Here is a 27,242-nt window from a genome sequence, read left to right as displayed (position 1 = left end):
TCTTTATTTGTATAACTGCAAGGCCATGGCCAATTCTTATTTTAATTCCATTTCCTCATCAAATATTCCTGAAGCACACCCAGCTAAGACACGCAGTAGCACCAGTATCTGAACTAGCTAATCTCAGCACCTGCAGCAGAGAATTGGCTGAAAATAAAACAAGAAAGGCAGCAGGCTCTGACTTTGAGGCTCTTACTTCTCTCGAGTCCGACGTGTTCCTTCTGCTCGCAGGGCTGTTATTTTTTCCTTCCAAATCCTCACTTCTCTCTCCTCCTGGTATTGCATCTGTAGCTCCTCCTCATCTTTTTGAAGTTGTTCACGGAGGATGTCGTATTTTCCCTGTTCAGTTTCTATCTGCCACAGCTCAACCCTTTAAAAAAAAGTGTGAATTGTTTTCACTGGAATACTGATATTCTTTCACTTTAAGGTGATAGATTGAGTAGGGAATACTCTATGGGGAAAATAAACATATAACCATGTTTTCTTTTATTATTTTAAAACATGTTTTGAATCAAACCCTTTTACTGACACAGGTGTTCCAGACTAAGGCTCATATCTAATACCATATCCCTTTCAAACACATCAAAAATATTGGTCCAAAAAAGGTAAAAAAATAAACCTCAAGTTTGTGTTTCTCCCATTTACCTAGAAGAAAATATGAAAACCAAGAAAAATTCTAAAAATAGCTTTTCCTTCAACAATAAATAACTTCAGGGACAGGCCACAGCTTTTATTCTTCTGTGCTTTGCTGAAGGAACCAGATATGATATAGCTGAGCACATTAATCTGTTCTGTGTATTGCTAATCACACAATAAACAAGTCAAGCATTTTAAAGCTATTACACAACACTGCAGCAGAACACACTGTATCCTGGTTAACCACTTGGCTAATCACAGCTAGAAGCTTGTGCCTGTGTTCCTCCTTTGATGTACCTGCTGTACCAAAATATAAACACACTCACCTGTTGCCTCCTGCAAAAGACAGTTTTACTCTGTCTGATATAAAAAAGTAATTTATTATGTGTGAACAATCAATTACAAGCAGCAAATCAGCTTGGCATAAAAATACACAGTACTGTTACAATGTCTCCATCATGCTCATTTTCTATCCTTTCCTTTATGCCCTATAAAAACACTAAGAGGCATAAATTACAAGTATTTATGCTCATGCACAGACAGATTTACTTTAGTCCATCTTATTTTACATTTCAAATGAGACCTGTTCAGGTCACAATTTATGCACCTCTCATAATAAAATCAAAACTTTATTTACATGTGCAAAACTAACTTGGGGACTGAGCCACATCAGTTACATTTGTAAGGAATGAACCATGCAGGCTAGAAGTTGCTCTAGAATGATGTAGTTCAGTATTTATAAGCAATTTCTCTATTGACTAACTTTTGAATCCATCCAACAGCATATGAAGAACGTAATAAAGATTGATTCCCTTCACACTTTCTTCATTCCCTCACTTACAAGTTCTGTTTTAGTGTCAGAGCAAGTCTCAGCTCCAGCTCCTTCTCTCTCTCCAGTTCAGTGCACAATCGGCTGCTCACGGCCTGCAGGCGGGACACGGCTGCACTGGCAACGTTAGAGAGAACCCAGCAGAAAGAAATGTGAACATAGCCCCCCTTGCAAGATCAGCAAGAATACAGCACAGCTCTAAGGCTCAGATTTATTCATCAGAATCCCAGCAATTTATGCAGCCTCTTGTTTAACCTTCTAAGTGTCCATTCTTGAGACAAAGCTTTCTTGAAACTCTTATACACCAGTTGAAAGGAACAGATGAGAATTTCAAAAGCACTGACCAGTAGCTTAATGAAACGATTCACTTCTCAAACTGATAAAGGTAGTATTATTCATGAAGATAAGCATAGGTGAACCTAGAGAACCTAGACTGATTTTGCTTTTAAAATGGTGCCACAATATTCCATACACTTAGCCTACTGCAGCATTCCCAGTTATTTTCCTTCTCTCCCCAGGAAAACTTGCAGACAGTGTGCTACAGGATCCACAGACAGTGGCCTGACTATACTCACCATAAACTCCCATCCTCTAAATGAAAATTGGATCTTCTACCTGCACCTACTCCTCTAAATTCAACATTTCTCTATTGGCATTGGTAGTGCTAATGGCAGCCAGGATTTGCATTCTTGCTAAAACACAAAGACTTCAAACTTCATAAGCCAGAAATCTATCAAGCCTTTCTCACTCCACTAGTCACTTGCTAAATGTAAGAGATTGGGAGAATTGCTATTTTTTCCATATCTAGACCTCTCCACGTGACCCATCATAAGGATAAACACTACACTGCTTTTCTGTCTTTGCTGGGATTTGTTACTGTCTCTGAGATCCCACTTGCACCACCTCAGAAGACTCATTTGCATCAGCTCATCAGTTTTCTTTAAGCAGCTCTCCCATTCTGGCAGTTAACCTGCCTTCCTTTCTCTCATTCATCGCTGCTCTAACCTGGAGATTAACACAGGTTAGAATGCAGCTGCGAAGTTTGTTCACAAGCCTCTGGCTCCTGGTACACAAGCCACCCACTGCTTTCTATTTAAACCAAATGTGAAGAGTACAGTAAATTGCCTCCCACTTGATAGCACAAGTGTTTCAGAGCAGCTCCTGTTTGCAGAGCTACTCCTGAAAGGCATTCCTGCATTCCAGAGCAACACAAGAAAGGAATGGCACATGTGTATTTATAAAAATATATACACACACATATATAGAAATCCTGACTGAGTAATCACCAGAAGCAAAGCCATGACCTCCAGGAGTGCCACAGCACCTTGATTCATCAGACTGAATAGAAGATTGAGACCCTGACAGACATAACTGACAGTAGTGGGCTAGGCTGATTTAGTACCTGTTGTTACATTTTAAAATATATGCCTCTTTCCTACCCATTCCCAAGTTTCCACCTCTTTCTGCTCTTATCTCATTAATTACACACAGATGAACATAGTGGATGCCTGTAAACCTTGGTATCCAGAAATACTCTCTACCTACACATTGCCAGCCTCCTCCTCTCTCTCTATTTCCATGTCTACATGATCCAGCTGCTTTGCCAGCATCTTGCTCCGCAGCCGACAGGCACTCAGCGTGTCACTGCAAGAAACAAACACATCATTTATGTTTTGTAGGTTCTTTTCTCTTCCCAGTGAAAGTCTTCTTTTTGAGGGCAAGATTCACAGACAGGATTCCTGTCAGATACATAGTTCTATAAACTCTAGTATTTATGATGGATACAGTACCTCAGTATTTGCCAGGGGATTTGTGCTGATGGATTATGTTTGCTTAAACACTAACCTGGTTTTTTGGACCGTCAGTTCCTTTTCCCTGACCATGTCATCGAGCAATTGGAGGTTTCTCTGTGAGGTTAGTATGTGAATTCTTTCTGCAGACTTCAGAGGCTGAATGTTACCAATGTTGCCCAAAGAGCGTTCTGAGCTTTGCCTTTGAATTGGAACACACAACCAACAAAGAAACAATGTGAAACTGTAGTTATGTGAAGTTTGTCTGACATCCTCACATCCCTGCTTTCTGTTTTATTCTAGCAGAACTGTTACAAATAAGACCATTATAAATAAGGAAGAACATGAACACAAACAGCACAGGAAGTTTGCATGCATGGACTTAAGCCAGGATTTTCAGTATTGGATATCTAATGTTGAACATTTATACCCTCATTCAAAGCACTAATGATGTGTGTTTGTTTTAAAATGCCTGGGGCTCCTCTTGATCCCACCTCAGCTTTGCAATTTTAGTGTTCCTGAACAATAGTTTACAATTTTAACAGGAACATTTTAAACTAGTTTAAGACATGTCAAACACAGCTGGTCACTCAGCACCACTGAAGAAATTCTGTTTGAATTGGAGAAAGGTATTTACGTGCTAGAATCAGACTGGTCTCCAGCATCTTCAAAAGTGTCCTTGTTTTCCATCTTGCCACCATCATCCAGCTCTTCTTCCAGCTCATATTCTAGCAGATATTGAAACAACAGCTTAATAAAGAGACTTTGAATTTTAAAATGCAAAGCTTTCTATATTTGCTGTCAAGTCACAGCATGGAGAATCAGACGTGACATTTTATAGCATTACTGCAGTGTACATTAAAAAATTCATATGGCAAAACAAACAGGACTATTATACACCTGCAAATGAACAGGAGAATGTTCTCTGCCTTCATGTGGAAGTGTCACCAAGAATCCTATTTATGTGGGAAAATCCCAAACAAGAACAGGGATGGGGACAAGGGAGGATAATGTATTGCCAGGTTCTGGCCAATGATCTAACATGTTTATCTTACATTATGTTTACATTAATGCCAGTTTTTTGTGACTTATCAAAACAATTCATCTTCACCTTCCCAGTGTTCTTCCACAACAGGGAGCTGACCAGCTGCATCTTCTTTTTCTTCCTCTTCTTGTTCTTCTTCCTCTTCTTCTCTTTCTCTTTCCTCCTCTTCTTCTCCTTCTTCCTCTTTTTGTCTTTCTCCTACTTCCTCTTCCTGTCTTTCTTCTTCTTCTCTTTTTTCTTCTTCTTCCTCTTCTCTTTCTTCTTTTTCCTCTTCTCTTTCTTCTTCTCCCTCTTGTCTTTCTTCCTCCTCCTCTAGAAACACTAGAGGAGATATTTGCTGTTCTCCCTCACTAAAACTGATCTCACCATCTTCCATGCTGTCAGTTCTTTCCAAATGACCAGGCTGAATAAAAAGAAGAACATGTTTTCCACATCAAATATCCAACAACTTGCAATAGTGGTGACTATCTCTGGAAGTGAATTCACAGCAATCAGTACACACTTAATGCATGTGAAATAACGAGATATAACCATATACCTCTCTGCTAGTTACACATTTCACTCTAAGTGAAAAGCAAGGAATTTGCCTTTTTGCCTTTTTTTTTTAATGTAACAATCATCTCAGTAATAAAACAAACCTTCTGAATGTATTTTATCCACTTACACCACGACTTTACCCCAAATGATTTGGGCACAACTCCTACGAACACTCTCTGTTCTTGAGTCTTGTGGAGTTCTCCAATGCAAAGCAAACTGTTCCCAAATGTTGTTACAATTTATTAGAACTCAGTAAATTCTGCATGTCATCTAGAATGAGTTATTACCACATGGTTGAGCATTTCACATCTTACCCACAGAAAGACTTGGACATATGATTAATTTTAACGAAGGTGGACATATGATTAATTTTAACGAAGCTTTGAGTGCATTTATGTAAATCCTTCTGCAGAATTCAACAAGAATCAACAAGAAGAGAGCATCCATTTTCTCCAGTTAAGGAGCAGAGAAAACACACCCCAGGATTTGAAGTATGGAGGAATGGGTAAATGATAGGAACCACCTTAAAGCCAAGGATTCCTACGCCGGGCTACCGATTTAGGGATGTTGGTGGCACTAAGAAGTGGCACAAACATCAAATGAGCAGCCAATGCAGCAGCGGCCCCAACGCCCTCAGCCCTGCGTTGTGAGGTTGTGTGGCTCCAACTCCCAAATAACAAAGTTTGGGGTAAATCAGGCCGAGATGCACAGCGCGGCAGAAGGCCCGAGCCCTCCCACAGGACGCCCCGGGGCAGTCTCGGTGCTCCCGGCGCTGTCCCCTCACGGCTCACCGCGCTCAGGCCCCGGCCCGGCTCCTCACGGCCCCGGGCCCGCCGCGCCGCGCCGGCCGCGCTGCCGCGGCAACGGCGCCAACCACCGCGCGCGGGGGCGCCGCGCACGCACGGCCGCCACCCGCCCCCGAACCACCGCGGGCGCGGGGCGGCGCTGCCGGCGCGCCTCGCTGGATCCCCCCCGCCCGCGGGGTGGTGCGGGCCGGGATCGCTGGGGGCCGTGGGCAGTTGGCCAGTGTCCGAGGGCCGGGGTCCGGTGTCCGAGGGCCGGGGTCCGGTGTCCGAGGGCCGGAGTCCCCAGGCTGATGTCCGGTGTCCGAGGGTCGGGGTCCCCGGGCTGATGTCCAGTGTCCGAGGGCTGTGGTCCGGTGTCCGAGGGCCGGGGTCCCCAGGCTGATGTCCAGTGTCCGAGGGCCGGGGTCCCTGGGCGGGGGTCCGGTGTCCGAGGGCCGGGGTCCGGTGTCCGAGGGCCGGGGTCCCCAGGCTGATGTCCGGTGTCCGAGGGCCGGGGTCCCCGGGCTGGGTCCGGTGTCCCTGGGGTCCTCGCAGTTGTTCAGATCATTGAGTTCTTGAGGTCTGAGCTATCTTGAGCAGCTCTCTGGCGTCTTTTCCTACTTGACGATTGTTGTCAGAGGTAGATCAGAATATGAAACACTGACACGGCTCCTGCCTGGGTGTGGTGGCGAGTGAGCTTTTTGCACATTCTTTAAAAGAATGATTTACACTTTGGAAATACAGCAGCATTAACAATTCCATCGTATTAGTGTCAGTAATTAGCCTGCTGGGAGCACCTTTACCTATGCTGCCTGTCTGGGACATCTGGTTCAGGTGGTTTCAGGTAACCAAAGCCAGACATTCTCAGTGAACTTTCAGCTTGTTGTTTACTAATATCCATTTATAAATTTTAAGCAAGTTGGTGGCATTATGATTAAAACCCTTTTTGTGAGTTCAGATGACTTGCTGCAATGTGAAGTCTTGTGGATTTGGGGCTGGAGTATACATGTTAGAATACTGAAGGTTTCCAAGTTTCAATCCAAAAGGAATCTGTCTTAAATGTCTTTTCAGAAGTAAGCCTGTACTATTCTGACAAAAGGATTTTACCACTAGTTACTAATTAAAGGTTATTACAGCAGAAATCATGTACTGCTCATGGTGCCCATTTATTATGTCACATTCTGAACAGGTCCTCTGGCTTCAGCAGCAACTGCAGCTCTAGAGGTTCCATATGAACTTCTGTAATTGTTATAAATATGCACAAAATCACTACATGAAAAGTCTTTAGATGATATTTCAGTGATTTACATAGTGAATGTCTGTGTTCATAAAGTGAACCAGTTTGAATATTCTGTTCTGCAGTGGAATCTCCTGAGCCTGTGTGTTTGAGGTGTTCAAATGTTCAGGTACCAGATTTAGGGTGCCCAGAGAATCTGTGGCTGTCCCATCCCTGGAAGTGTCCAAGGCCAGGCTGGACATGGCTTGGAGCCATCTGGGATAGTGGGAGGTGTCCCTGCCCATGGCAGGGGGTGGCACAGGGTGAGCTTTGAGTTCCCTTCCAACCCAGGCCATTCTATGATTCTATGATTTTAGCTCTAAATTGGTGATTAACTGGGTTTCCTGTCTGCTCAATTCCTTGTGTTACCTTGACAAAGTCAAGGAGCAGTGCAGCTGGATCCACAGCAGAGCAGATCCCTGTTCCCTCACTCTTGGCACTAGGCCTCGATGACGTGCTAGAGAAACCCAGCTATTCAAAGACTCCCAGGGATTCAGTTATTAAAATACTGAGACATCATCTGCACCAAAATACACCCTGATCTGTACACAGAGACAGATGCATTCTCAGATTTATTTAGTTGAAAACGTTCCTTAATTGTAAGCAATATTTCTGTAATTGTTATCGTTGCTATGAGAGTAAGGTCTAGGTTCTGATCCCAGGCACACAAGCACATGCTGCTAATCTGAGCATTTATTTCCACTGGCACACACAGTATGGAGTATAAATTACACACAGTGACCAGTTCACTGTCCCACATTTATGCTATAGGTCCTCAATCTTGAGAAATACATGGACATTCTTAGCTCTATAAATGGTGGAATCTTGATTTTATGGCATCTATTCATATTACATAAAACAAATTACATACAGACATTTGCAGGATTAAAGCTACAAGATGTAGGCTAAAAATATGCAGTGATTAACTGTATAGCTCTCTCTGCAGATCTGGAATAGTTATAACTGTGTTAACTCTGAACCTGCCAGTTCCCACACTCCTCGAATTGGGATAAAAAACATCCAAGCACAGATTTTCCCCTCAAGAAAACACTCAGAAGAACACCTGGAAATATCACTGATTATCAGTTTCTTGTGTTATTTTTCTTCAGGATATTTTTTCAGTCCCAATTTACAACTGTTTGAATTATTTTCATAACAACAACATCAACAAGGGTCATGATTTTGCGTCAGGTGAATAATGTGTTTTTAGGGAAAGACAGTGTAGATTTTTCTCTATCATATAGATAGGCAAGGGAGAAGATATCTGCAGTTCCTCTGAAGGAAATTATGGCTCCCCAGCCAAGTTCTTATCTCCAAATCTACAACTTATGTCTATCAACTTAAAGCCAGTGAATCTTTAGGATTTAAGCTCCTGGAAATGTAGAAAAAAGGCTTTGATTGATGCAGCTTTTCCAGATTTTGTGGGCTCTGGACCCCAGTGATCCGTCTTGGAGAAACTGGGAAACGGAGCGAGCAGATCCAAATTAAACCCCTGCCGCTTTGCTCCCAGGAGGTTAAATTCAGAGGCAGTTCTGTGAAGTTCCTACAGTACCACCTCAGGATCAGCTGGAAAGGCAGCAGAGCTGGCCAGTTCACTCTGCTGTATGGCTGCATACTGTGCTTCCACAGGCAGTTGGCATTTCCCTTCCGAACGTTTCCAAGGTGACAGGAGCTCATATGTGGAGCTTTCTGGCGTTTAGGCAGGAAGACATGCCAATAATGGAATCTGCATTTTGGCAGGGTGGTTCGTATCAATTACATAACACAACTTGTCTGCCCCTGTTGTTTGATAGGGATCGATGTTGGCCTGTAAACAATGGCAAACATTGATTTGTCGGACTGTAAATAATGGCAAACATTGATGAGCATCTTCCCAATGACTCATCCTTACAGATGTGTGGACAAAAAATGAGAGGGGCATTTGCTATCAGAGCACTCCATGGAGGAATGGCCTGGGATGGCACCAGCTGGGAGTGCACCCCTGAGAGCAACACATCTGGGGTAAAACTGTCATCCTGGTCCTGGAATTAGCCCTGGCTTGGGGGCAAAGTGGGGAATTTAATCCCAAATCTGTTGCATAAAGAAAAGAAAAGGAGGGCAAAGTGTCTGGCTGCAGTGTTCTTCATGATTATAAAAAAATTTATGCAGATTGAGGGAGGAACTAGATGTTCTACAGAACATTTAGAAACAGATAAAAACTATATTCCTAGCACTTTAGGTGAAAGGGAAATTAATATTGTGGTTATCCAGATACTGATTAAATACAGACACATTTGTGTTGGGGCTGGGGGACGTTCATACAGTGCAAGTACAGTACAACCTCTGAAAAAAGCTAAATATTCCCACCATGCAATTGCTACTGATATTCCCAAACCTCATTTACAAAAATAGGCATATGTGTGTAATTGGTATATCTAGAGACATTTGGCGATGTTGCCACAACAGTCTTTCATGAGCTGCTTAGGTGGAATCATGGGAGGGTGAGATTAATTATCCCTGTGGTACATTTTTTGCCTCTTAAAATTATATGTGACAATAGATATCTTTATTTTTTCTGGCAGTAAATGCACCTGTTCGATTTAGAAAATGATCTATTAAGAATACCAGGTAACCCAGTGCAGCTGTAAAATAAATTGAAATCATGTCCTTTTGATACAGTCTCAAAATCCTGAATAATAAATGACTGAAAATATGTTTTTTGGCCCAAATCACTGAGCATGCTTCTCCTCAATCCCATCAAATTACACCATCCAATAAATGATTGTATGGTAGCAGTTACAGAAGTATGGATGACTGTGATCAGGGGAAATTCATACCTGTTATACATTCCAGAAGAAAAATACTTGCCAGATACTGAAATGTGGGTTTCTGGTTTCAATATAGTAAAATATACTTAAAAGTTGTGACCTTTATTAGTGCTTGAGTAAGGTGGATACTTCAAGAATTAGCAATTGTTGATATAGTAGTAATAACAACTAATGATTTATTAATGGTAATGATTAAATGTCATTGTAAAATTGTCCAGATGTGGGTGGAGCCCATTAGCATTTGACCTGGCATGGACAAATACTACAGAAACACTGATTTAAGGATCTGTGCTGCTTTCACAGATCTACTACAGCTTTACTACAGCAAAGATCAAAGTTTGCCCCAAGCTGTGTAACTCTGAGCTGACAGCCTGGTCCTGCTGGAGCTGCAGTGACCCCACGCAGTCCCTGAGGTCCGGCTGAACCCCACATGCAAGGTCAGAGCATGGGATGGACATTTCCATGAAAGCTGGTGCCTGCAGCCATAGGGATTGAGGAGGAGTTTGTTAGAGAGAAAAAAAAAGGCTTAGGAAACATTGAGTATCATGGGCCATCTTTTTAAGACTATTTGACAGTTCCCAGCCAGTAGCTAAAGCTAAAGGAAAGCTTTAATTATTTTCAAGAGGATTAGATGAGAAAGATTTGGAGAGCTTATTTATTTTGTTTTGTTTTGATGTTTTAATGGCAATTTTAATAGTTTCCTAATCTATGTCTTAGCAATTTTAATCTGTCATTGACTGTAATGAGTTTGGGATATTTAGCTAGAAATGTAGGAAATTAAATGTATTGTTGATCTTTATTATTTTATCTCCTCTCTTCCCTTTGGCAATATGAGTTATTTGAGTGAGTTGCATATATATATGTACCAGTCTATTTAAAATATGCATTGTATGTAAAACCAACTAGATCCAAGGCTGAATGACCAAACATTTGTCCTTCTTCTTTATACTATGAGGATATAATCAAGGTCCTTGTAGATAAAATATAGTTCATTTATCTGAGAGAACTTTCACGTCTTTTAGGATTGGCATTGCATTTTTACTTGTGTTAATGATAACTTTTGTAGCAAGGTCTGTCCTTTCAGAACATGGTGTGCTTATATCAACACACAAATCAACACACAATGTGTGTGCACACATCACACACTTACACGTGTTATCCACCCATAAAATCCACTCAGACACAATCCAAATGTACAAAGTGCCTCTCTGGATTTTTGGCTATTTTTACAGGTATATGCTGAAGATATAGAAAACTGTTATTTTTTACTAGTAAATTAGGCGACAGCTCTCCAGCCAGAGGAGAACAACACTGAGGAATTCTCAGCATAGGTATGTAGCCCACAGCACCGTCAGCCTTATGAGTAGGAAAAATATGAAAAAATCTCAACTGAAAATATCCCAAAAGGTGTGAATGTGTTCTGTTATATGGAGAGTCAAAGTCATTCTGTTCTGAGTTTCACCAGGTAAATTCCATTAAAAATCTTTCAGTTTTCCTCCTAAAAGAAAAAAAAAATAATCTGACTCCTTGAGTTAAAATTTGTGTATTTTCCTCCTTTTTGGATGTTAGCTGCAGGACTGCCATTGAGATGGGTAGAGGGAGGAAAAGATCAGAAAGAAAATAACCTCTTACGTTATGATCACAGGTTTATGACATGCCTGTATTTGTTGTATTACATTCGTGTGTGTGTTGTGTACATCTGTTCCCCTGGATTTCATGGAGCTGTTATTCCCCTCACCCACCACCCCTCAGTAGCCATTTGAAATGCTGGTACTAAATAAAAATACAGAACCAAGAAGACAAAAAGATGAATCCAACACTTTACCCCAGGTGCCTCCTTTCATTAGCTTAAGGTACCTGCACAATCATTTTTGTTTTATGATATAATTTCTTGAAAATGTCTCCTTCACACTGTTTCCTTTGTGGGTTGGTTTTAAAATTGTCATTCGAGATTGAACAGCACCAAAAAGCCGAGGAGGCGGAGGAGGAGAGAAGGAAGGAGCGAATATGGAGGAGAAAACCGAGTTTGACCTGCAAGTCAAGATGAGCCCGAGGTCCCGAGGAGCCCCGTGGCCGGGTCCCCGCTGGCCCCGTGCCGGGAGCCGCGGTGCCCGGGAGCCGGCGGAGGTCCCGGGAGTTCGCGAGGCACAAGCGGTGGAAGCTGGACAATGGCAGCCCGAGCAGCCCGGGATGGAGCAGTGAACTGCTCCGAGCGTTTCACTGTAGAGAAGCCCCTCAGGAGCCCGAGAGCGGCGAGGCAGAAGTTTGTGTTGCGGGCTCTGCCCCTCTCAGTGGCACCGCCGGGCCGGGACAGCGCGCAGACAGCGGAGAGGCGGCATTTCCCTCGCCACGGTCCCCGGCTCCATCGCCGGTGCGCTCGGAGCGATGCTGGGAGCCGGGCTGCAGCTGCGGTGCCCGGGTGCCGCCGGGATTTGCCGGGAGCTCGGGGGGGCGGCGGGGGGCGGCGGCGGCGGCGGTGCCTGCGGTTCACATGCCCCGTGCGGATCGGGCACAGCGGCTCCGCGCCCCCGAGCGCCCCGGGACCGGCCGCCCCTGCCCTGGGCTCGGGCTGCAGCTCCTCCCCGGCACGATGCGCGCAGGACATTAGTGGCTCTGGAGCACTTTGAGTTGCTCCCACCCCGCTCCGTGGGATTAATCTATCCTTTTGGAGGTTATTTTCGGCAAGCAGCCTCGCAGGCGGGCAGAGCGGCCGGAGGAAGAGCCCGCGGCAGGGGAGGGATGCGGGAGCAGGGCAGCGGAGCCGGGCGGGACTGAGCCACCCGCAGAGGAGAGGAGGAGAGGAAAGGAGAAGAGAGGACAGGAGAGCTGCCCTGCTCCCTGCTCCCGTGCCGGGCTGCCTGCATGGCTCCCGGGCACTGTGGAGATTGTGGGGGCTGCTGCTGCTGAGCAACCATCCATCGCTTTAAACTCAGCCTCAACTTAGCGCAGCAGGCAAGAATGGCAAAGCCACTGGAGCTTTGGAGCTGCCAGGAGAGCCAGGGAACCTGGGTTTTGGTCGCTGCTGTCTAATAAATGGGAGTAAAATGGAATTTCTTACCTGGGTTTTTCCTGCCTTGATTCTACTGTGCACTCAACAGCACAGGTGTATCAGGTAAGAAAACATCTTATCATTCTTTGTTAGACTGGCCTCAGGCAGCCGTTCTCTCGGGGTAGCTGGAGTGAGTGATGCCAGCTCTGGCTGGGGCTCCCACTTTTGCCCAGGGATGCTTTCTGCACTTTTGGGCCACGACTGCTTTGAGTGAGTGTTCAGGAGAAAAAGGGCCCTTGACTGAAGAGTTTCCTTAATGTGCCTCATCTGTTTCAGTTTTTTTCTTTCTTCATTCCCTAGCTGAGAATGCACTTCTGCCAGTTGAGCAGCAGTTTCTTGGCTTAGTCAAGGGCTGTGTTTTAACAGGATGCTCCTAGAAGCTTTTTCCCGAGGGCACTTACTCTAAATTGGGGGCAATCACTTTTTGTAAGGCACTGCAATATCCCAGATCAGCCTCAGCCCCTCCAGCAGCTCGGTAGGGGCCTGCTTGAACATGAAACTCTTCCATAAACCCCAGCACAACCAGTGGGGTATGAGCTGAATAGCTTTGCTTAGGGCTTCCATAGGTGCCATTAAAACCCCAAAATACAACTATCCCTTTCTAATGAGTTCATTAAGTCTCCTGAACTTAGGTTAGCAGGAAAAGACTGTCAGAGATCTTAGGGGGAAAAAAGATTTGGAGAACGCAAACCATTTTTTAAAATAATAAATTTTAAAGAAAGATGTATATTTGCAGCTCTCAGTCACATTCCCTCCGAAGGTGTTAGCTAGGCAACCAGCGACGGTCTCGGTATATTCTTATTCTCTCCAGATCTGGAGGCTGGATGTGGAGAAAGCTTGCCATGATTACGCAATGAAAATAGAGGGGGGAGTAAAAAAGAACTTGCTGCATGTAAAAACATGCCTACACCCCCCAGAGCAGGGGTGGTTGTGGCATTAAAGGGGTCTTGTATCTTCTGCTTCATAGACATCCTTAATAGCTTCAGAGGAGTGGAAGAGGCAAAGTGGGAACTGTAGTAAAACATAACATTGTTGTTACACGTTTTGGAATTAATCAGGGAGATCTGATTTTTTTCACTGGGAAGGAAAAGAATCTTGCTCAGAGAAAGTGTCAAGTCAACTGCTCTTAGTCAGGATTGACAGAATGATTTATCCTGTGACCTTGAATCTGTTATCCAGGGTCAGATCCTGACATCCTCAGACTCTGAAGCAATCCAGTGTTACAGTGAAGGCAGAGGAAATACTGCTTATTACCTAAGGGCACCCAGATCCTTCCCATCATTTCAATGATCCTATTTCTCCCTCTGCAACTGGGCTACCATTGAAGCTGGGGGTTGAAAAGTGATGTTTGAGTATGTAAGACCAGAAAAAGAGAGAATTTTGAGGAAGAGTCAGTCTTTGCCTCTGTCTCCAAGGTCTGCTCCTAGGCACAGCAACTGCCAGGATATGTGTTTGTTGGACACATTATTTATTTTATTATTAATTCCCTAATTGACTTTCTTTCTCCAGTTACACGATAGTGATGAATTGTTTGGTAGGAATACATCCACTCGTGGCAGACTCAGGCAAGGCAAATTCTAACTTCTTAAATTCCAACTGTTCAGGTTGTAGTCTTCCAAACATTCCAAAGTGCGAGACATTTCATAGCCAAGGAGAGCTTCTCTGTTTGGATTCAGGATTTAGGGTGGCTATGGCAGGACACAGTTTAATCTTGTAAAAAGGGAGAAGCCTTGCTTGCATGTGTACTTTGGATCAGTTAAACAGAACTAAAGTGAAATTTTATCCTTGCATTAGTAAAAATATTTTTGGTACAAGATGCTTTTATGAATAGCAGCATATTAATGGGCAAAACTGCCAATGGCTTAATTTTAAATCCCTGATTTTGTTTTCTAAATGCAGTGTGATTCAGAATTTTGATGACAGAGGTCATCCAACACCCCTAAATTCTCTGCTCCTGAGTTCTGTGCACTGTATATTGAAAAAAAGCCCCATATTCCAAAAAGGAAGAACATTTTGGTGATTTTGAAATTCACCAGTAAGACAAAGAGACAAAAGACTTCCCAAAAGCAAAACTACCAGTGAAAATAATGTTATGGTTTGGCAGAGGGGGGAGGTGGGGGATGTATGCAGGCTGCTTCCTCAGAGCATTTCTGAATACCCTTCTGGGGTGCTTTAGCTGTGTGTAAAGCAATTTCTCTGTCATGTGTGTTATTTGTCTGAAGTGAATGAGCCAAATTCAACCTAAGTCAGCACATTTTTGTCAGGTAAACATTTTTTTAAAAATAGTGGTTTTTGGTCTGCTCAAGACAGTGGTTAGTGGCAAGGAATTTGGCATTTAAATGATTGACAGGTCTTCAGGACAAAGACTGTGGCTTCCACTATTTTATCAGGGTTTGAGATGGGGTGGATGTTGCAATAATAAATGTGCCACAGTGAATGAGATCATCTGCAGAAAGATGTTTGGGGAAATATTTCTTCATTTGCGTGGGGAAAGAGCACTTCTGAAAGGAGTTTTGGGGTATGTGTCTGTGCTTTGTAATTTCTCACTGAAAGAGATTTTAATTCTCTAATTGGAATAGGTGTATATTCAATATTTAAGTTTCCACTCTGTGAAGTGACTGTTATACTCTTGCATTTAATTGTCATTCTGCTGTGTGTCTCCCTAAGCCTTTTACTTCTATTCGTGGAAACAGAGCAGCTTTAACACGTGAATGTATGCAAAGAGTGGTCCATTTTCTGTAGCTTAAAACTGCCAGAGAGGCTTTGATGTTCTAAAGGTTGCCATGAATTAAGCCTAATGCTTTTTCAATTACATTTTAAAACACAAAACATATTTACAGTGAGCTTCCCTTAGAATCAGGAATGGCAGATGGGAAGGATATACATACTGCTCTGGATAATCCTGGAGTTTGGCAGAGGTCAGATTGTTCACTGACCTTGCAGGATATTCCCTGTCTTTTTCCCAAGAAAAAGTTTTCTTCAGTGGTGATGACATCTGGGACATCTGTCCCAAATGCTTATCAAAATGAAATATACTGATCTCAGTCCTCCAATCAAACTCTTTTTTTCCATCTACCAGGTTAAAATATTCATATAACAACAACATTACAATCCCCAAGAGAATTAGGTTAGCAGATCTAAAGAAGAAACAGAAGATGATTTTCATCACCTTGCTGCTCTGTAAATTTTTCAGAAGATCAGTGCACTCTCCTGACCAGTGTAGCCTCAAATCAGTGTCCCACTGGCCACTGACTTAAAGATTCTGAGCTTTTTTGGATGGATGCTGGAGATTTTGGCACGGCTGGGCAAAAATGAAATTACTAATACTATCCCTTGCTCAGCTGCTGTTGTGCTCTCATTCACATGGAACTTACAGATTGCCTCTTGCTTTGATGTGATTTAAATACCAGATATTTTCTAGTAATATTGATAAACTTCTAGCAAGTGTTTTCAAGCAGTGTTCTGGAAGAGAGCAAAGACAGGCTAATGCCTCACTTGTCTGACAAGCCCTTTAAAGATGTGCTGTCCAAGTTGATTGATGTTTCTCCTCCAGATCACTCCACATTAGAAGGATGTCCTGGTCCTGCAGCAGCTGGGAGGGAGGTGTCAGCTTGGATAGGAAGGATTTTGGGATATGTGTACTTTTTATTCTAGAGCTGCTAGCACTTAGCTCTGAAAGAGACATTTCTTTGCTCTGTCATGTGATATTCATTGCTTGGAGTTGCTTTCCCTAACCTGTGTCAATATTAGGGAAAGAGGAACTCCACAGGTTTGTGCAGCTTATCAATGGGGATTTCCTTTCCCTTTGTCTATGCAGGAGAACTCACTATTGCTTTCATGGTTTAGACAGCAGTAATCTATTTTCAATGAGCTCAGCTGAAGTTCTCCTAATGCTCCAGATATGGACAGATGCAAATATATTCTCAAAAATATCTGCTTGAAATGAGATGTGTACAGAGTCAGAGTGTGGATCCTCTTCTTCAGCTTTACCTTTGGGAGTGACTTCCAGAGGGATAGATGTCCCCAGACTGTTACCATTCAGCCAGTGAAGACCTCCACACTGGCTTGGTCCAAACTGAAGAGAAGCTTTTCAGGAGCTCTTTTACTCCTCGGATTTGACAAATCAATCAATCTTGATTTTACAAAGTCCTTTTTCTTACTGAAACAAGCTTTACAGCAGCTTACACTGGGAAGTGAAGTTGCTGAATCAACTAATAATAGTTGCCTTTCTTTTCATCCTTACTACTTACACTATGAAAAGTTAATCCCTTCCAATGCATCTTTTCTATGCTGGTCTTCCTTTTTCAGGTACAATAATGAGTAATATTTTAGGCCATATATAATCCCAACTGCTTATCAAGGATGAAGGAAATTCTCCCAGCATTCTTCTTGTAACTTTAAAGCACTGGATGTGATGTGTAGAAGTCTGAAGGAATGACTCAAAGGAGTTTTCACCACATGGTAAATCGAGCCATAAAATTATTTCAGCTGTAATATTTTAATAACCCCCCCTGGTATTAAGTGCATATAGCTCCAGTAACTCCAGCACATTTGTTACACTGAGGATCTGACCCTAAGGTTTTATTAATAATAGAAACAAGATTTATTTTAATTGTGTCATGGATATTTAAGTAAAACTCCCTCTAGATTGTAATCTGCTTAAAACACATGGCAGGCTATAGCCCTCAGTCTTTAACCCGACTCTCATCATTTTAACTTCTTTTGAGTTCCAAGGCTTTCCTTAATGCCATTAAAATAGAATCCTGACACAGGAGAACAGCTGAACTCCAAGTGCTTTGTCAAAACATGATCAGCACATGGGATACATCATTACAGTGCTGTCACCTTCTGACTTGAATTCTGTTTTCAAAACATTTTACTGAACTTGGTTGCTGCTTTAGCAACAGAAGATGAAAAGCATCACGTTCTATTGAGAAGTCAAAGAGATTTTCAGCAGATATATTCATTCAAGTGTATTGTAGCTATTTAATTAGAAAAAGACATAGAGTACCATTCTTTACATATAAAAGGATCTCTGACATATTACTGATTAGAAACACCTTTCCATGTTTATGGCTGGGACTTGTGAATTGCAAATAAGTATGTTTTTAAACAAACTTCTTATAAAGCTATAATTTCATTAAAGTAAATAATGATGGTTGGATGACTGAAAGACCAGCAGTCTGAAAGAAAGAAGTGTTGATATAGTTGATGAGACCCAATAAAGAAGGAAAAAATCTCTGTCGACATCTGTTATAAATCTTCAAAGCCCTTGTCTAAATCAATTATGCTATTCCAATTTATGTAGCTGAAAACACATCTTGAAGTGTTCCAAGGTCCTTCCTCAGGAGAGACAGAGGGACCTGAGAAGTAGCTGGGATAGTAATTTGAGATGAACATACAACAGTGTGCTCATGGCAAGGAAATCTTATAAATGCAGTTTAACATCACATTTTGCTGGGAACTAATGAAGTTGCGCTTGGAGCAGCGTCCCTGTGCTGGGAGGTTACAGAAGCTTTGACAGCTCTGCTAATGCAAGACTTCAGTGTCTGTGCTGCTCAAAACTTACATTTACACATTGTAATCCCAGAACTCCTTCCTTATATAATTGAGTCCAGACAAGAATTTTAAGACCAGGGCAATCAAAGGTTTTTCTTTCAGTCTCCTGTGAGAAGAATTGGTTATTGTAAGAGACTCTGTTCCTGTGCTGGCAATAACTGCTCGTGCTGAGCTGAATGCCCAGGCTGGCATATTTTGGAGAGAAAAACCATGTGCTTTATGTGGGTCAATGTCACATGAACACTCTAAGAAAGTTATATAAGTATCAAGACAGAATGTGTTTGTGTTGTATTACTCTGCAGCCTTCCATGGATATTTAACCATTTCTCTTCTGTTACAAGTCATAGGTACCTCTCAAATGGCACATTTATAGCTGGGCTCAGTGGAAGATGCTAAACCAGTGCTCAGGCAGCTTTGATCCAGTACTTGCATTCAGTCACAGGCCCTCTCAAAACCACTGGCAAGTCTTCTTTTTGCAAATGGTGGTGTCGGACATTGTCCCAGCCCCTCATTTATCTCTTCCTGCCCTGTCAGTCACAGTGCAGTGAGAGGAACGAAGTGAGCAGGCACAGATCTTCAACTGGAGCCTGCCAGGTTTAACATTTAATGAAGACAACACGACCTTGCCTTTGTTTGTAAGAGATGGTGAAATATCCACATCATTGCTTGTGCCAGGACTGAGGGGTTGGCAGCTGCCAGGGGCTGGCAAATGGCAGCCAGACCCTGGGCTAAAGCCTTCAAGGAGCATCACTGGCCTGGCAAGAAGAGGCACCTGAGAGAAGGAGCCTGATTGCTGGGAGGGGCTGTGCCATGAGCACAAATCCCACAGCAACACATCTCCCAACCAAAACCTGCTGCTTGCTATCCAGATTCCAGATGTGCAGTTTTTCCTGTTTTCCTGTCACATTTGACAATGCACCAGCCTTCTTGATCTCAGCTGTTCTATAGTAAGAAGCTGTCACAGCTGCATTTCAGAGTTCACAGATGCATTTTAGGCAGTATACAAAGTATCTTCGTTTCCCTCATGCTTTTTCTGTTTCTAATTCTATTTTTCATACTTTTTTTAGAAAGAAAGAAACTTTTAAAAAGTATATGCTTGTACTTAAAGATGCCACAGTCTTGCCTGAAAATTTTATTTGATTTAAACAGAAATAGCTGCAATGGTTTTCCTACCTATAAAAATTTCCATTACAGCTGATTCTAATGTAGGTGGTCTCTGGTGTAAAATAAGTCAATAACTTCCATTTGCTGTTATTCTTCTGTTTGTGAGCATGAGAAATTTTAAGATACTTATTCTCTTTACCCAGAGCTATGAGTGACATCGGAGATTACATAGGTTCCAACATTGAAATCTCCTGGTTGCCCAACCTGGATGATTTGATGAAAGGGTACGCACGAAATTTCAGGCCTGGGATTGGAGGTGAGACTTGGAGAGTGAATAATGTATCTTTGGTTCTTACAATCCTTCTGATGTTTATGTGAAATTCATACTTTAAAAAGTTGTGATTATCTTTTACTTGGATGCTGGAAAAAATAACAATCAACATTTTGCTTGATTTTGACAAGAGACAGACTGCTCGACAGCAACACAGGCTTCTGATGCAGTTCTTAAATCGTTGACATCTAAGTTGAAGGAATTTTGTATTTCATTAAATGGTGATAATTTCTGCATCTGCTTAAAGTCATGCTGTCTTAAACTTGATAATGTGATTTCCAGAAAGGATTCTATGATTTTTGTTGTGATTTTATCTTGTGTCTCTTATCACTCAAGTGAAGTGTGCTGTTGGAAATTGAGGGCACAATTGGTAAAAGATTTAAAACTCTTGCTTTAAGAATGTACTTTATAATGGAAAGCACTTCAGTGAACTGATTAAAGAATTAACAGTCTGGGGTCATTGATACTTTTATGGGTACTATGATGATATAAATCACCCCATTCAAATGTTTTTTCTCAGGTCCTCCCGTTAATGTTGCTCTGGCAATCGAAGTAGCCAGCATTGACCACATCTCAGAAGTGAACATGGTACAGTATCAGATATTTTAGTTTTGCTTTAAAGAAAACGAAGGTTCAAAACCAGAAGCTGTCTTTGTTGAGCTGTGTAAACTGATTTTCTCCGTCAAGACCTATGCAACTCTTGCAATGTGTTATAACATTGATATTGAATCACTTTTTTATATCTTGTGCTTATCCATAGTAGGAGCATACGACCAAAATACAAATGCTTGGGCAGCTCCCTGGCTGACTAAGTATAAAAATATGTATTTGCACTGAACGCAAATAATATATTTCTAGGCTAAGACATTGATTTTTGGCTAAGTTCCAAGACATGATCATTGTCAGCATCACTTCTTAATTAGGATTTCTCTTGTCACAGGAATACACCATGACAGTATTTTTGCACCAGAGCTGGCGAGACGATCGTCTGTCTTACAACCACACCAATGAAACTCTGGGCTTGGACAGCAGGTTTGTGGACAAGCTCTGGTTGCCAGATACTTTCATAGTCAATGCCAAGTCTGCCTGGTTCCATGATGTGACTGTGGAAAACAAACTTATCAGGCTCCAGCCAGATGGAGTCATTTTATACAGCATCAGGTGAGTGACAAACAGTACAAGTGTTCTCTGTTGTGTGTTAACTTTTTGAACATTCTATAATCACTCAGCGGTCCTAGGAGGATTTCCTAAAATAATTATTAGTTAAAAATTGAAGAAAAGCTCCTATCCCCCTATCCTTGTCTTTATGAGAAGTCAGGAAGGTCTCTTTGGCAGCACAAACACATTTTGCACTGCACAGTCACTGATCATGTCCAGAATGCCCTCAGTGGGAGAGAAGCCTCTCATGGCTTTTGTCACTAGGCAAGGAGGTGCTGAATACAGAGCAAAGATTCTGTTCTCCACTCCCTCATTTTATTTTCCAAGGGAACTGTGAGCCTGATTAAGGCTCAGCTTCCCCATCTTTCACACAGACAAAGTAGCATTTCTCACTTTGGAAGAGGGCTGTGGCTGGAACTCAATAACTATATTGACAGTTAATTGTGTAATGTTCTGAAAAATAATGAATGTGCACCTTTGAAACTGTAATCCAAAGTCCCCTTAAGGTATTTGTAGTGATCTTGGGGACAGTGAAAGGGAGGAGATTGAATCAGAAAATTCCTTTTTATCATCATCAGTAGCTGCAGAATCCTCTGACGTTAGACAAGTCATTTGACCTTTTTTCAATTCCCTCTGCCTCTGGGTTTCCCACAGACTCAGGCAGCAGCCAGCAGGATTTTGAAAACAGTTTCCTTTGTTAATATTAAGGTTTCAAAGTTTTCCATTCAGTCTTTTGAGTTCTGAGGAAAAGGCTCCGTCTGAATGTCACTAACTGGTGTTCACGTTGCTCCAAACAGGATTACCTCAACAGTGGCCTGTGACATGGACCTTTCCAAGTACCCAATGGATGAGCAGGAATGCATGTTGGATTTGGAGAGCTGTAAGGGCTGAGTACCTCTGTGTTTTGTGTAAAGCCTGCATACATGGTACTGAGATAGCTGCACTTGGCTGGGATGATTCTGCTTTAGTCACTGGAATGTAAGGAGTGCCTTGGGGTTTAGAGTGAGCAGAAATCTCTTCATTCCCTGTGCTGGGCATTAGACTGTGGACTTTTCAATACCACTTCAACCCCAGTCCAATCCAAATCTCTAGGATTTGATTTAGGGATGATGAACAATGTACACTCCTGCTGACAAATGTCTGGAACTTTGTGCTTCATGTGAAATCTTGTGCAGTTGTGACAGTCACTGGCATTACTGAGGTTTGTATCAAATCCAGTGAGAACAAGTAGAAAAGCCCACAGGCAAAATGTGATGTGCTATTTTTAATTTATGAGAAAATAGGAAAAAGAAAGAATTCCCTGCTTTTAATGAATGCCATTGTGACTAACCTTCACATAGCTCTTTAACTTGCCTTGGCATTCGTGTATCTGTAACACAGAAATCTATCAGAATACTGCATGGATGGGCTTAATTCATTTGTACTCACAAAGGAGGGTGAAGAATGGATTTATATTTTATCCAACTTGTATTTAATCTATGATCAGCATGTAATTCCCATGAGCATTAATACTTCTGAATGAAAATCACTACTGACACGAGCAGGGACCACCCAGTCAGGGAAAATGAATCTGGTTTTTAGATCAAGGAGCCTACAGGTCCTGAGGGTTGCAGAGATCTGGGAATAGCAGATCCTGAGCAGATCCCTTGGCCTGTTGATGCAAGTTTCTCGTTTTCTTTTTTGTCACTGACTTTGTTTTCTAGGCTGTTAACCACAATACCATTTTATCCTGTCAAAAATAGCAATCTACAGTTTTACTTACATAATCACCAAATGCAGAGGCAGCAGACAGTGCCCCAGCAATTCGTTCCCTCTCCCAGCGAGTTCTGCAGGGAGTTTGGGTGGGGGTTGAAGGTTTTAATTGAATTTGAGGGTTTTCATTTCAGTGAAACAAACAGAAATAAAGTCTCTTGAAACAAATGGATGCTATAGTAGCAAGTTGTCAATGAACATCAAAACTAGGAAAGATTGATTTCCTGTGGATTTGCATAGTACATAAATCCTCTCATTCATATCCCCCCTTTCTGCCACGGCCCTGGTGCCCTGCACCTCTCCAAAGCAGAAAGAATTATCCAGACTGAATCTCAGCACGTTTGCAATGTGTCTGGTGGAAATCAGCATAGCAGAGGAATTAGAGAACTTCTACTATGAATTCTCTAAGCTCTGAATTTCTCCCTTGAACTTTGTGTTTATTCAGCTTTCTTTTGACAGATGGCTACTCTTCAGAGGACATTGTCTACCACTGGTCAGAAAACCAGGAGGAGATCCATGGGCTGGATAAGCTGCAGCTTGCTCAATTCACAATTACCAATTACCAGTTCACAACAGAAATTATGAACTTCAAATCTGGTAACAGAATCTTTCTTCAGTTCAGGGACAGTATCTGACTTTTTCCCGCAGAGAGAAACCTCCTCTATCTATAATAGAAAATCCTTCTTCTTAAGTAACTAATTTAAGAACCTGTCAGGTTTCTGATAAGAGTTTCCTTCATCTTCCACTTGTAAGAAGTGCCATTCTTTGCTGAGCCTCTAAGTAGCCACTGTAGCATGTTCTGTCCTTTAGCTCTCTCTGCTTGACAAAATACTGTGTGCAGTAGCCAGACAGCACTTGATAAAAAGTACTTGAGGTATAGCTCACATTTTCTTGACCTAATTTGCAGCTTCAGAGCAAGAAAAATTTCCATTAGCCCTGATGTTGTGGAGCTTATGACGTACAGTCAGATCAGTCTAATTCTACCCCGTAGAAGTCAGTGGTGTGTATGTCTATCACTGGGCTTACTGCAATGTTTGTACAAGATTGGAGTCATTTCTTTCCTGCTGATTTTTCATCCTCTTTCATGTATTCAGATTCTCATTTATGCTGCACATCTCCTCTAAGCTCTTTTTTGAGTTTGAAATTAACTTGGCCTTTTAAAAAATCTAAATTTAGTATCTGGAGGACTTTCTACAGCAGATGATAAGACAGTACACATTTTGAAGCAATACTGTTATTTGAGAAGACTCATGATTTTATTTTCAGATCTGGCATTGATATGACCTGAGACAAATCATTTGACCTATTCTTAGCTATGAAAGCTGCAGTACCTCGTGCAGGGTTTATGAAGCATCAATCGAACAGCATTCAAAAAAGGTTTTTGTGACCCTTGTGCAGAAGATGCTAAAGAGTGTAGCTCTGTGTCATTATAGGAAATGTAATTTTTAATATCAATCTAACTGTAATTCACGCAGCCAGAATCTCTTCTGCCTGCTCTCTTTTCCAGCAGGTCAGTTTCCCAGGCTCAGTCTCCACTTCCACCTTCGGCGAAATCGAGGAGTTTACATCATCCAGTCTTATGTCCCTTCCATCCTACTGGTGGCCATGTCGTGGGTGTCCTTCTGGATCAGCCAGTCAGCTGTGCCTGCCAGGGTGTCACTAGGTAAAACAGATGGCCTGGGGACTCACAGGGAAGGGAGTGCTCGAGTGGGAATTGTGCTCTCTGATAATCCTCATTAAGGTGCATTTATGACCACTGTGTTTACATTTGCAGAAGGGAGGGTCCTTTGAAAGATTTCTCTCCTGGTTTAATTTCTGTCGTGTTATCAGAGCAGCTGCCTCAGTAAGGAACAGCAAATAACCACCTAGGGAGGGTTAAAAGCAGTAATGACTGTGAAAGAAATGAAAGAAATTATTTGAAGGAACTGGGATAGTGACAAAAAAATGTTCCTGGAGCTTGTGTGTCTGTTTGTCTGACTAAGGGTTGCTAGTCCAGATGTAAAAGTGTTTAAGGGTTAGTTCTTTAGGTTTTGTTTCTCCTGATCTAAGACAAAGCCAAGGATAACTTGTTCAAAGCTGCCTTAGTCATACAAATGCAGTTTCTTAAAAGCTCCCCTGTTTTGAAAATCAGAAGCCATAGTATTAAGGGGCTTTTACTGTGAAAATAATTCTCAGCCTCATATTAAAAAATATATTTATGTATATTAGTGCATCTATTTCTCTCTCATGCTACCCTGCAGGTATCACTACTGTTCTTACAATGACCACTCTGATGGTCAGTGCCCGATCCTCACTCCCACGAGCCTCTGCCATCAAGGCACTGGACGTTTACTTCTGGATCTGCTACGTGTTTGTCTTTGCTGCACTGGTGGAATATGCCTTTGCACATTTCAATGCTGACTACATGAAAAAGCAGAAGAACAAGATAAAGGCGAGAAGGCAGAGTGCAGAGGTCAGTAAGTGTGATACTGGGAATAACTTTGCCAAAGCAATCATCCTGCTTCATGACCTTTTACTACAAATTCTTCCTAAGAAAGGCTTTGAGAATGTTCTTGTTGGTGCCTCAGCAATTCAGAGCATGTAAAGCCATAACCCGAATTAAATGTGCAGCACAGAGTCTTCCATGAGTTCTGCCAAAGCAGGGGTTAAATCCCATTCACCACATATGGATCCCAGGGGTGTTTCACCATGCTGGTGCCATGGATAGCTTGGATGAATGACACTGTCCTTGCCCTATAAATTGCCATTATTCTCCTCTTTCCTTTGCAGATCAACGTGAAGAATGCCATTGTTCTGTTTTCCCTCTCCATAGCTGGTGTGAACCAGGAACTGGCAATTTCTAACAGGCAGCACCGAATTCCCAGAAGCCTGCCTGGATCATATGGCACAATAGAAATAGAAACTGGAGAGACAAAACAGCAGCAGGGAATGAAACTGGACAAAAAGACTGGCCTGAAGTCCCTCTTTAAGCCCATTGATGCTGACACCATTGACATTTATGCCAGAGCCGTGTTCCCAGCAGCCTTTGCAGCAGTCAATGTTATATACTGGGTTGCATACACAATGTAAAGGCAACAAAAAAAAGGAAAATTCTTCCCAAAACCTACAAACTGAACAATATCCACAGGCTAAAAGGCCCTCCACTGAAACTGAATTGAGGCACCTCTTCTCAAAGTATTTTCCAACGAGCTCAAATACTTCCAAAGTCAAGAAGGTCCTGCTATGAATTCCTACTTAAAGCAGCAATTTATTGCTGACCTGATTTGATACGTAGGACTGCACTCTGCCAAACAAGTCCAGCTCTTCCTTTCCTGTAATACCACGAGACAACTTTTCATATGTACATATTTGTAGCAAAAGTTAAATCTTAAATGACCATATTTTCCTCCACTTCAAGGTTGATCAGTAATGAAGATTTGGCTTTCCACACTCAGATAATTTCTTTTTTATTTGTAATGAAAGAGCTCATTCCTCACTTCTGCACGAGTGGTTTTCTGCATCTGTGGGCTGGTCTAGGTTTAACAGTAGTGCTAAAGCTGGTGTTTTTAATCAGGAAAATCTCATGAACAAAGTAAAAGGGAAGAGAGGGGAGTGGAAGTTTTTTCTTAAAATATGATTTGTCTTGGAAAAAGTATTGAAAAATTTCAATGCTCTTAGTCACAGCATGAAATAAAATATACTACATAAAATTCTACTGAATTGTTAATAATGACTGTATTACATTTCAGATCTGAGCTAATGAAAATTTAAACACTTAAACACAGAAATGTTTATTAGTTTAATAGGCCTCAAAATAGATAAAGTGGTTTAGAACCACAGGGAAAACTTGGGCTTCCTGTGTTAGATTGGGAAAAATTTGAAAGGTGCTTGATAATGAAGGAAGTCAGACTCCATTTTCAGGAATGACTTTGGATTTTGTTCTGTTAATTTTCACTGAGAATCTACCATGTGTGCCTCTGAAAATATCCTTTTTGAATCTGTCCCTAAATAGCTGAGGGAAGTAAAAAAATTTCATAACTGCCTTTAAGTTATTCCGTTGCTTTGGATATTTTTGCTGTTTTTATTCAGAGGCTGACCTAATCTCTTAGGCCTCTTCACTTCCATTATTCAACTGTGAAATTTATGGGTCCTCATACACACTGCTTAATTCAGGACTAGATCTCTCACCCAAGTCATGCAAAATAACACTTTGTTCTGTAAATAATCTCAGTGAGCTCAGCAAATGAACACAGTATTCACAATAAACTAGTTTCACAATTATTCTCTAAAATCTCCACAGTAAATATATTGGAATATGGATTAAAACAACTGAAATATTGTTAATGGAGGAAGCCAATGTAAGACACTACAAAAGGGCAATTTATTTTCAGGATATTGTTGCCTTGAAAGTGAGAGGTTGTTTTAAAAATAGAGAGTGCCACAAAAGAAAAGGTGAAATGAGAGAGAGGGAAAGAAGAGGCTGAAAGCTGCAATGGAAAGGAGAATGAGAGAGACTAAGCCAGAGGCTGTAGGTGAGAGAAGAGCTTTACTGGCATTTAGGATGGGGCTCTTGAACATGTGGCTGACAATTAATAATTGCAATAA

The 27,242-nt window shown here is 41.9% G+C and overlaps 2 protein-coding genes across 8 annotated transcripts in view; one reads left to right on the top strand and one right to left on the bottom strand.

Moving 5' to 3' along the window:
* Window positions 1–27,242, bottom strand: part of CFAP74 (cilia and flagella associated protein 74) — a 67,396-nt gene that overhangs the window by 32,429 nt on the left and 7,725 nt on the right. For 2 of the 4 annotated variants that reach the window (XR_008434556.1, XM_053962668.1), the window contains exons 1-7: window positions 5,629–5,697; window positions 4,367–4,703; window positions 3,893–3,983; window positions 3,311–3,457; window positions 3,011–3,109; window positions 1,478–1,582; window positions 197–370 (exon numbers count right to left, since the gene is read on the bottom strand). Coding sequence is in view for 3 of the 4 variants with exons in the window: in XM_053962668.1 (XP_053818643.1) it covers window positions 197–370; window positions 1,478–1,582; window positions 3,011–3,109; window positions 3,311–3,457; window positions 3,893–3,983; window positions 4,367–4,676 (926 nt within the window). In the remaining variant the exon portion in view is untranslated. Of the gene's footprint in view, window positions 1–196; window positions 371–1,477; window positions 1,583–3,010; window positions 3,110–3,310; window positions 3,458–3,892; window positions 3,984–4,366; window positions 4,704–5,628; window positions 5,698–27,242 lie in introns of those variants that run through there. The other 2 variants (XM_053962667.1, XM_053962669.1) reach the window with 2 other exon arrangements.
* Window positions 10,940–26,352, top strand: GABRD (gamma-aminobutyric acid type A receptor subunit delta). Of its 4 annotated transcripts, none has more exons than XM_053962699.1 (9): window positions 10,940–11,036; window positions 19,621–19,733; window positions 20,269–20,336; window positions 20,689–20,909; window positions 21,704–21,786; window positions 23,118–23,255; window positions 24,166–24,321; window positions 24,899–25,110; window positions 25,428–26,352. In XM_053962699.1, the coding sequence occupies exons 2-9, from the start codon at window positions 19,625–19,627 to the stop codon at window positions 25,725–25,727; spliced, it is 1,287 nt and encodes a 428-aa protein (XP_053818674.1). In that variant the 5' UTR covers window positions 10,940–11,036; window positions 19,621–19,624; the 3' UTR covers window positions 25,728–26,352. The 4 variants fall into 4 exon arrangements, with proteins under 4 accessions (XP_053818674.1, XP_053818672.1, XP_053818671.1 ...); XM_053962697.1 differs by lacking the exon at window positions 10,940–11,036 and adding an exon at window positions 11,296–11,558 and having other exon boundaries at window positions 24,169–24,321; XM_053962696.1 differs by lacking the exon at window positions 10,940–11,036 and adding an exon at window positions 11,297–11,558.

Source organism: Vidua chalybeata, chromosome 22 (assembly GCF_026979565.1).
Source record: "Vidua chalybeata isolate OUT-0048 chromosome 22, bVidCha1 merged haplotype, whole genome shotgun sequence".
Lineage (NCBI taxonomy): Eukaryota > Metazoa > Chordata > Aves > Passeriformes > Viduidae > Vidua > Vidua chalybeata.
This window is presented reverse-complemented; position numbering and strand designations above follow the sequence as displayed.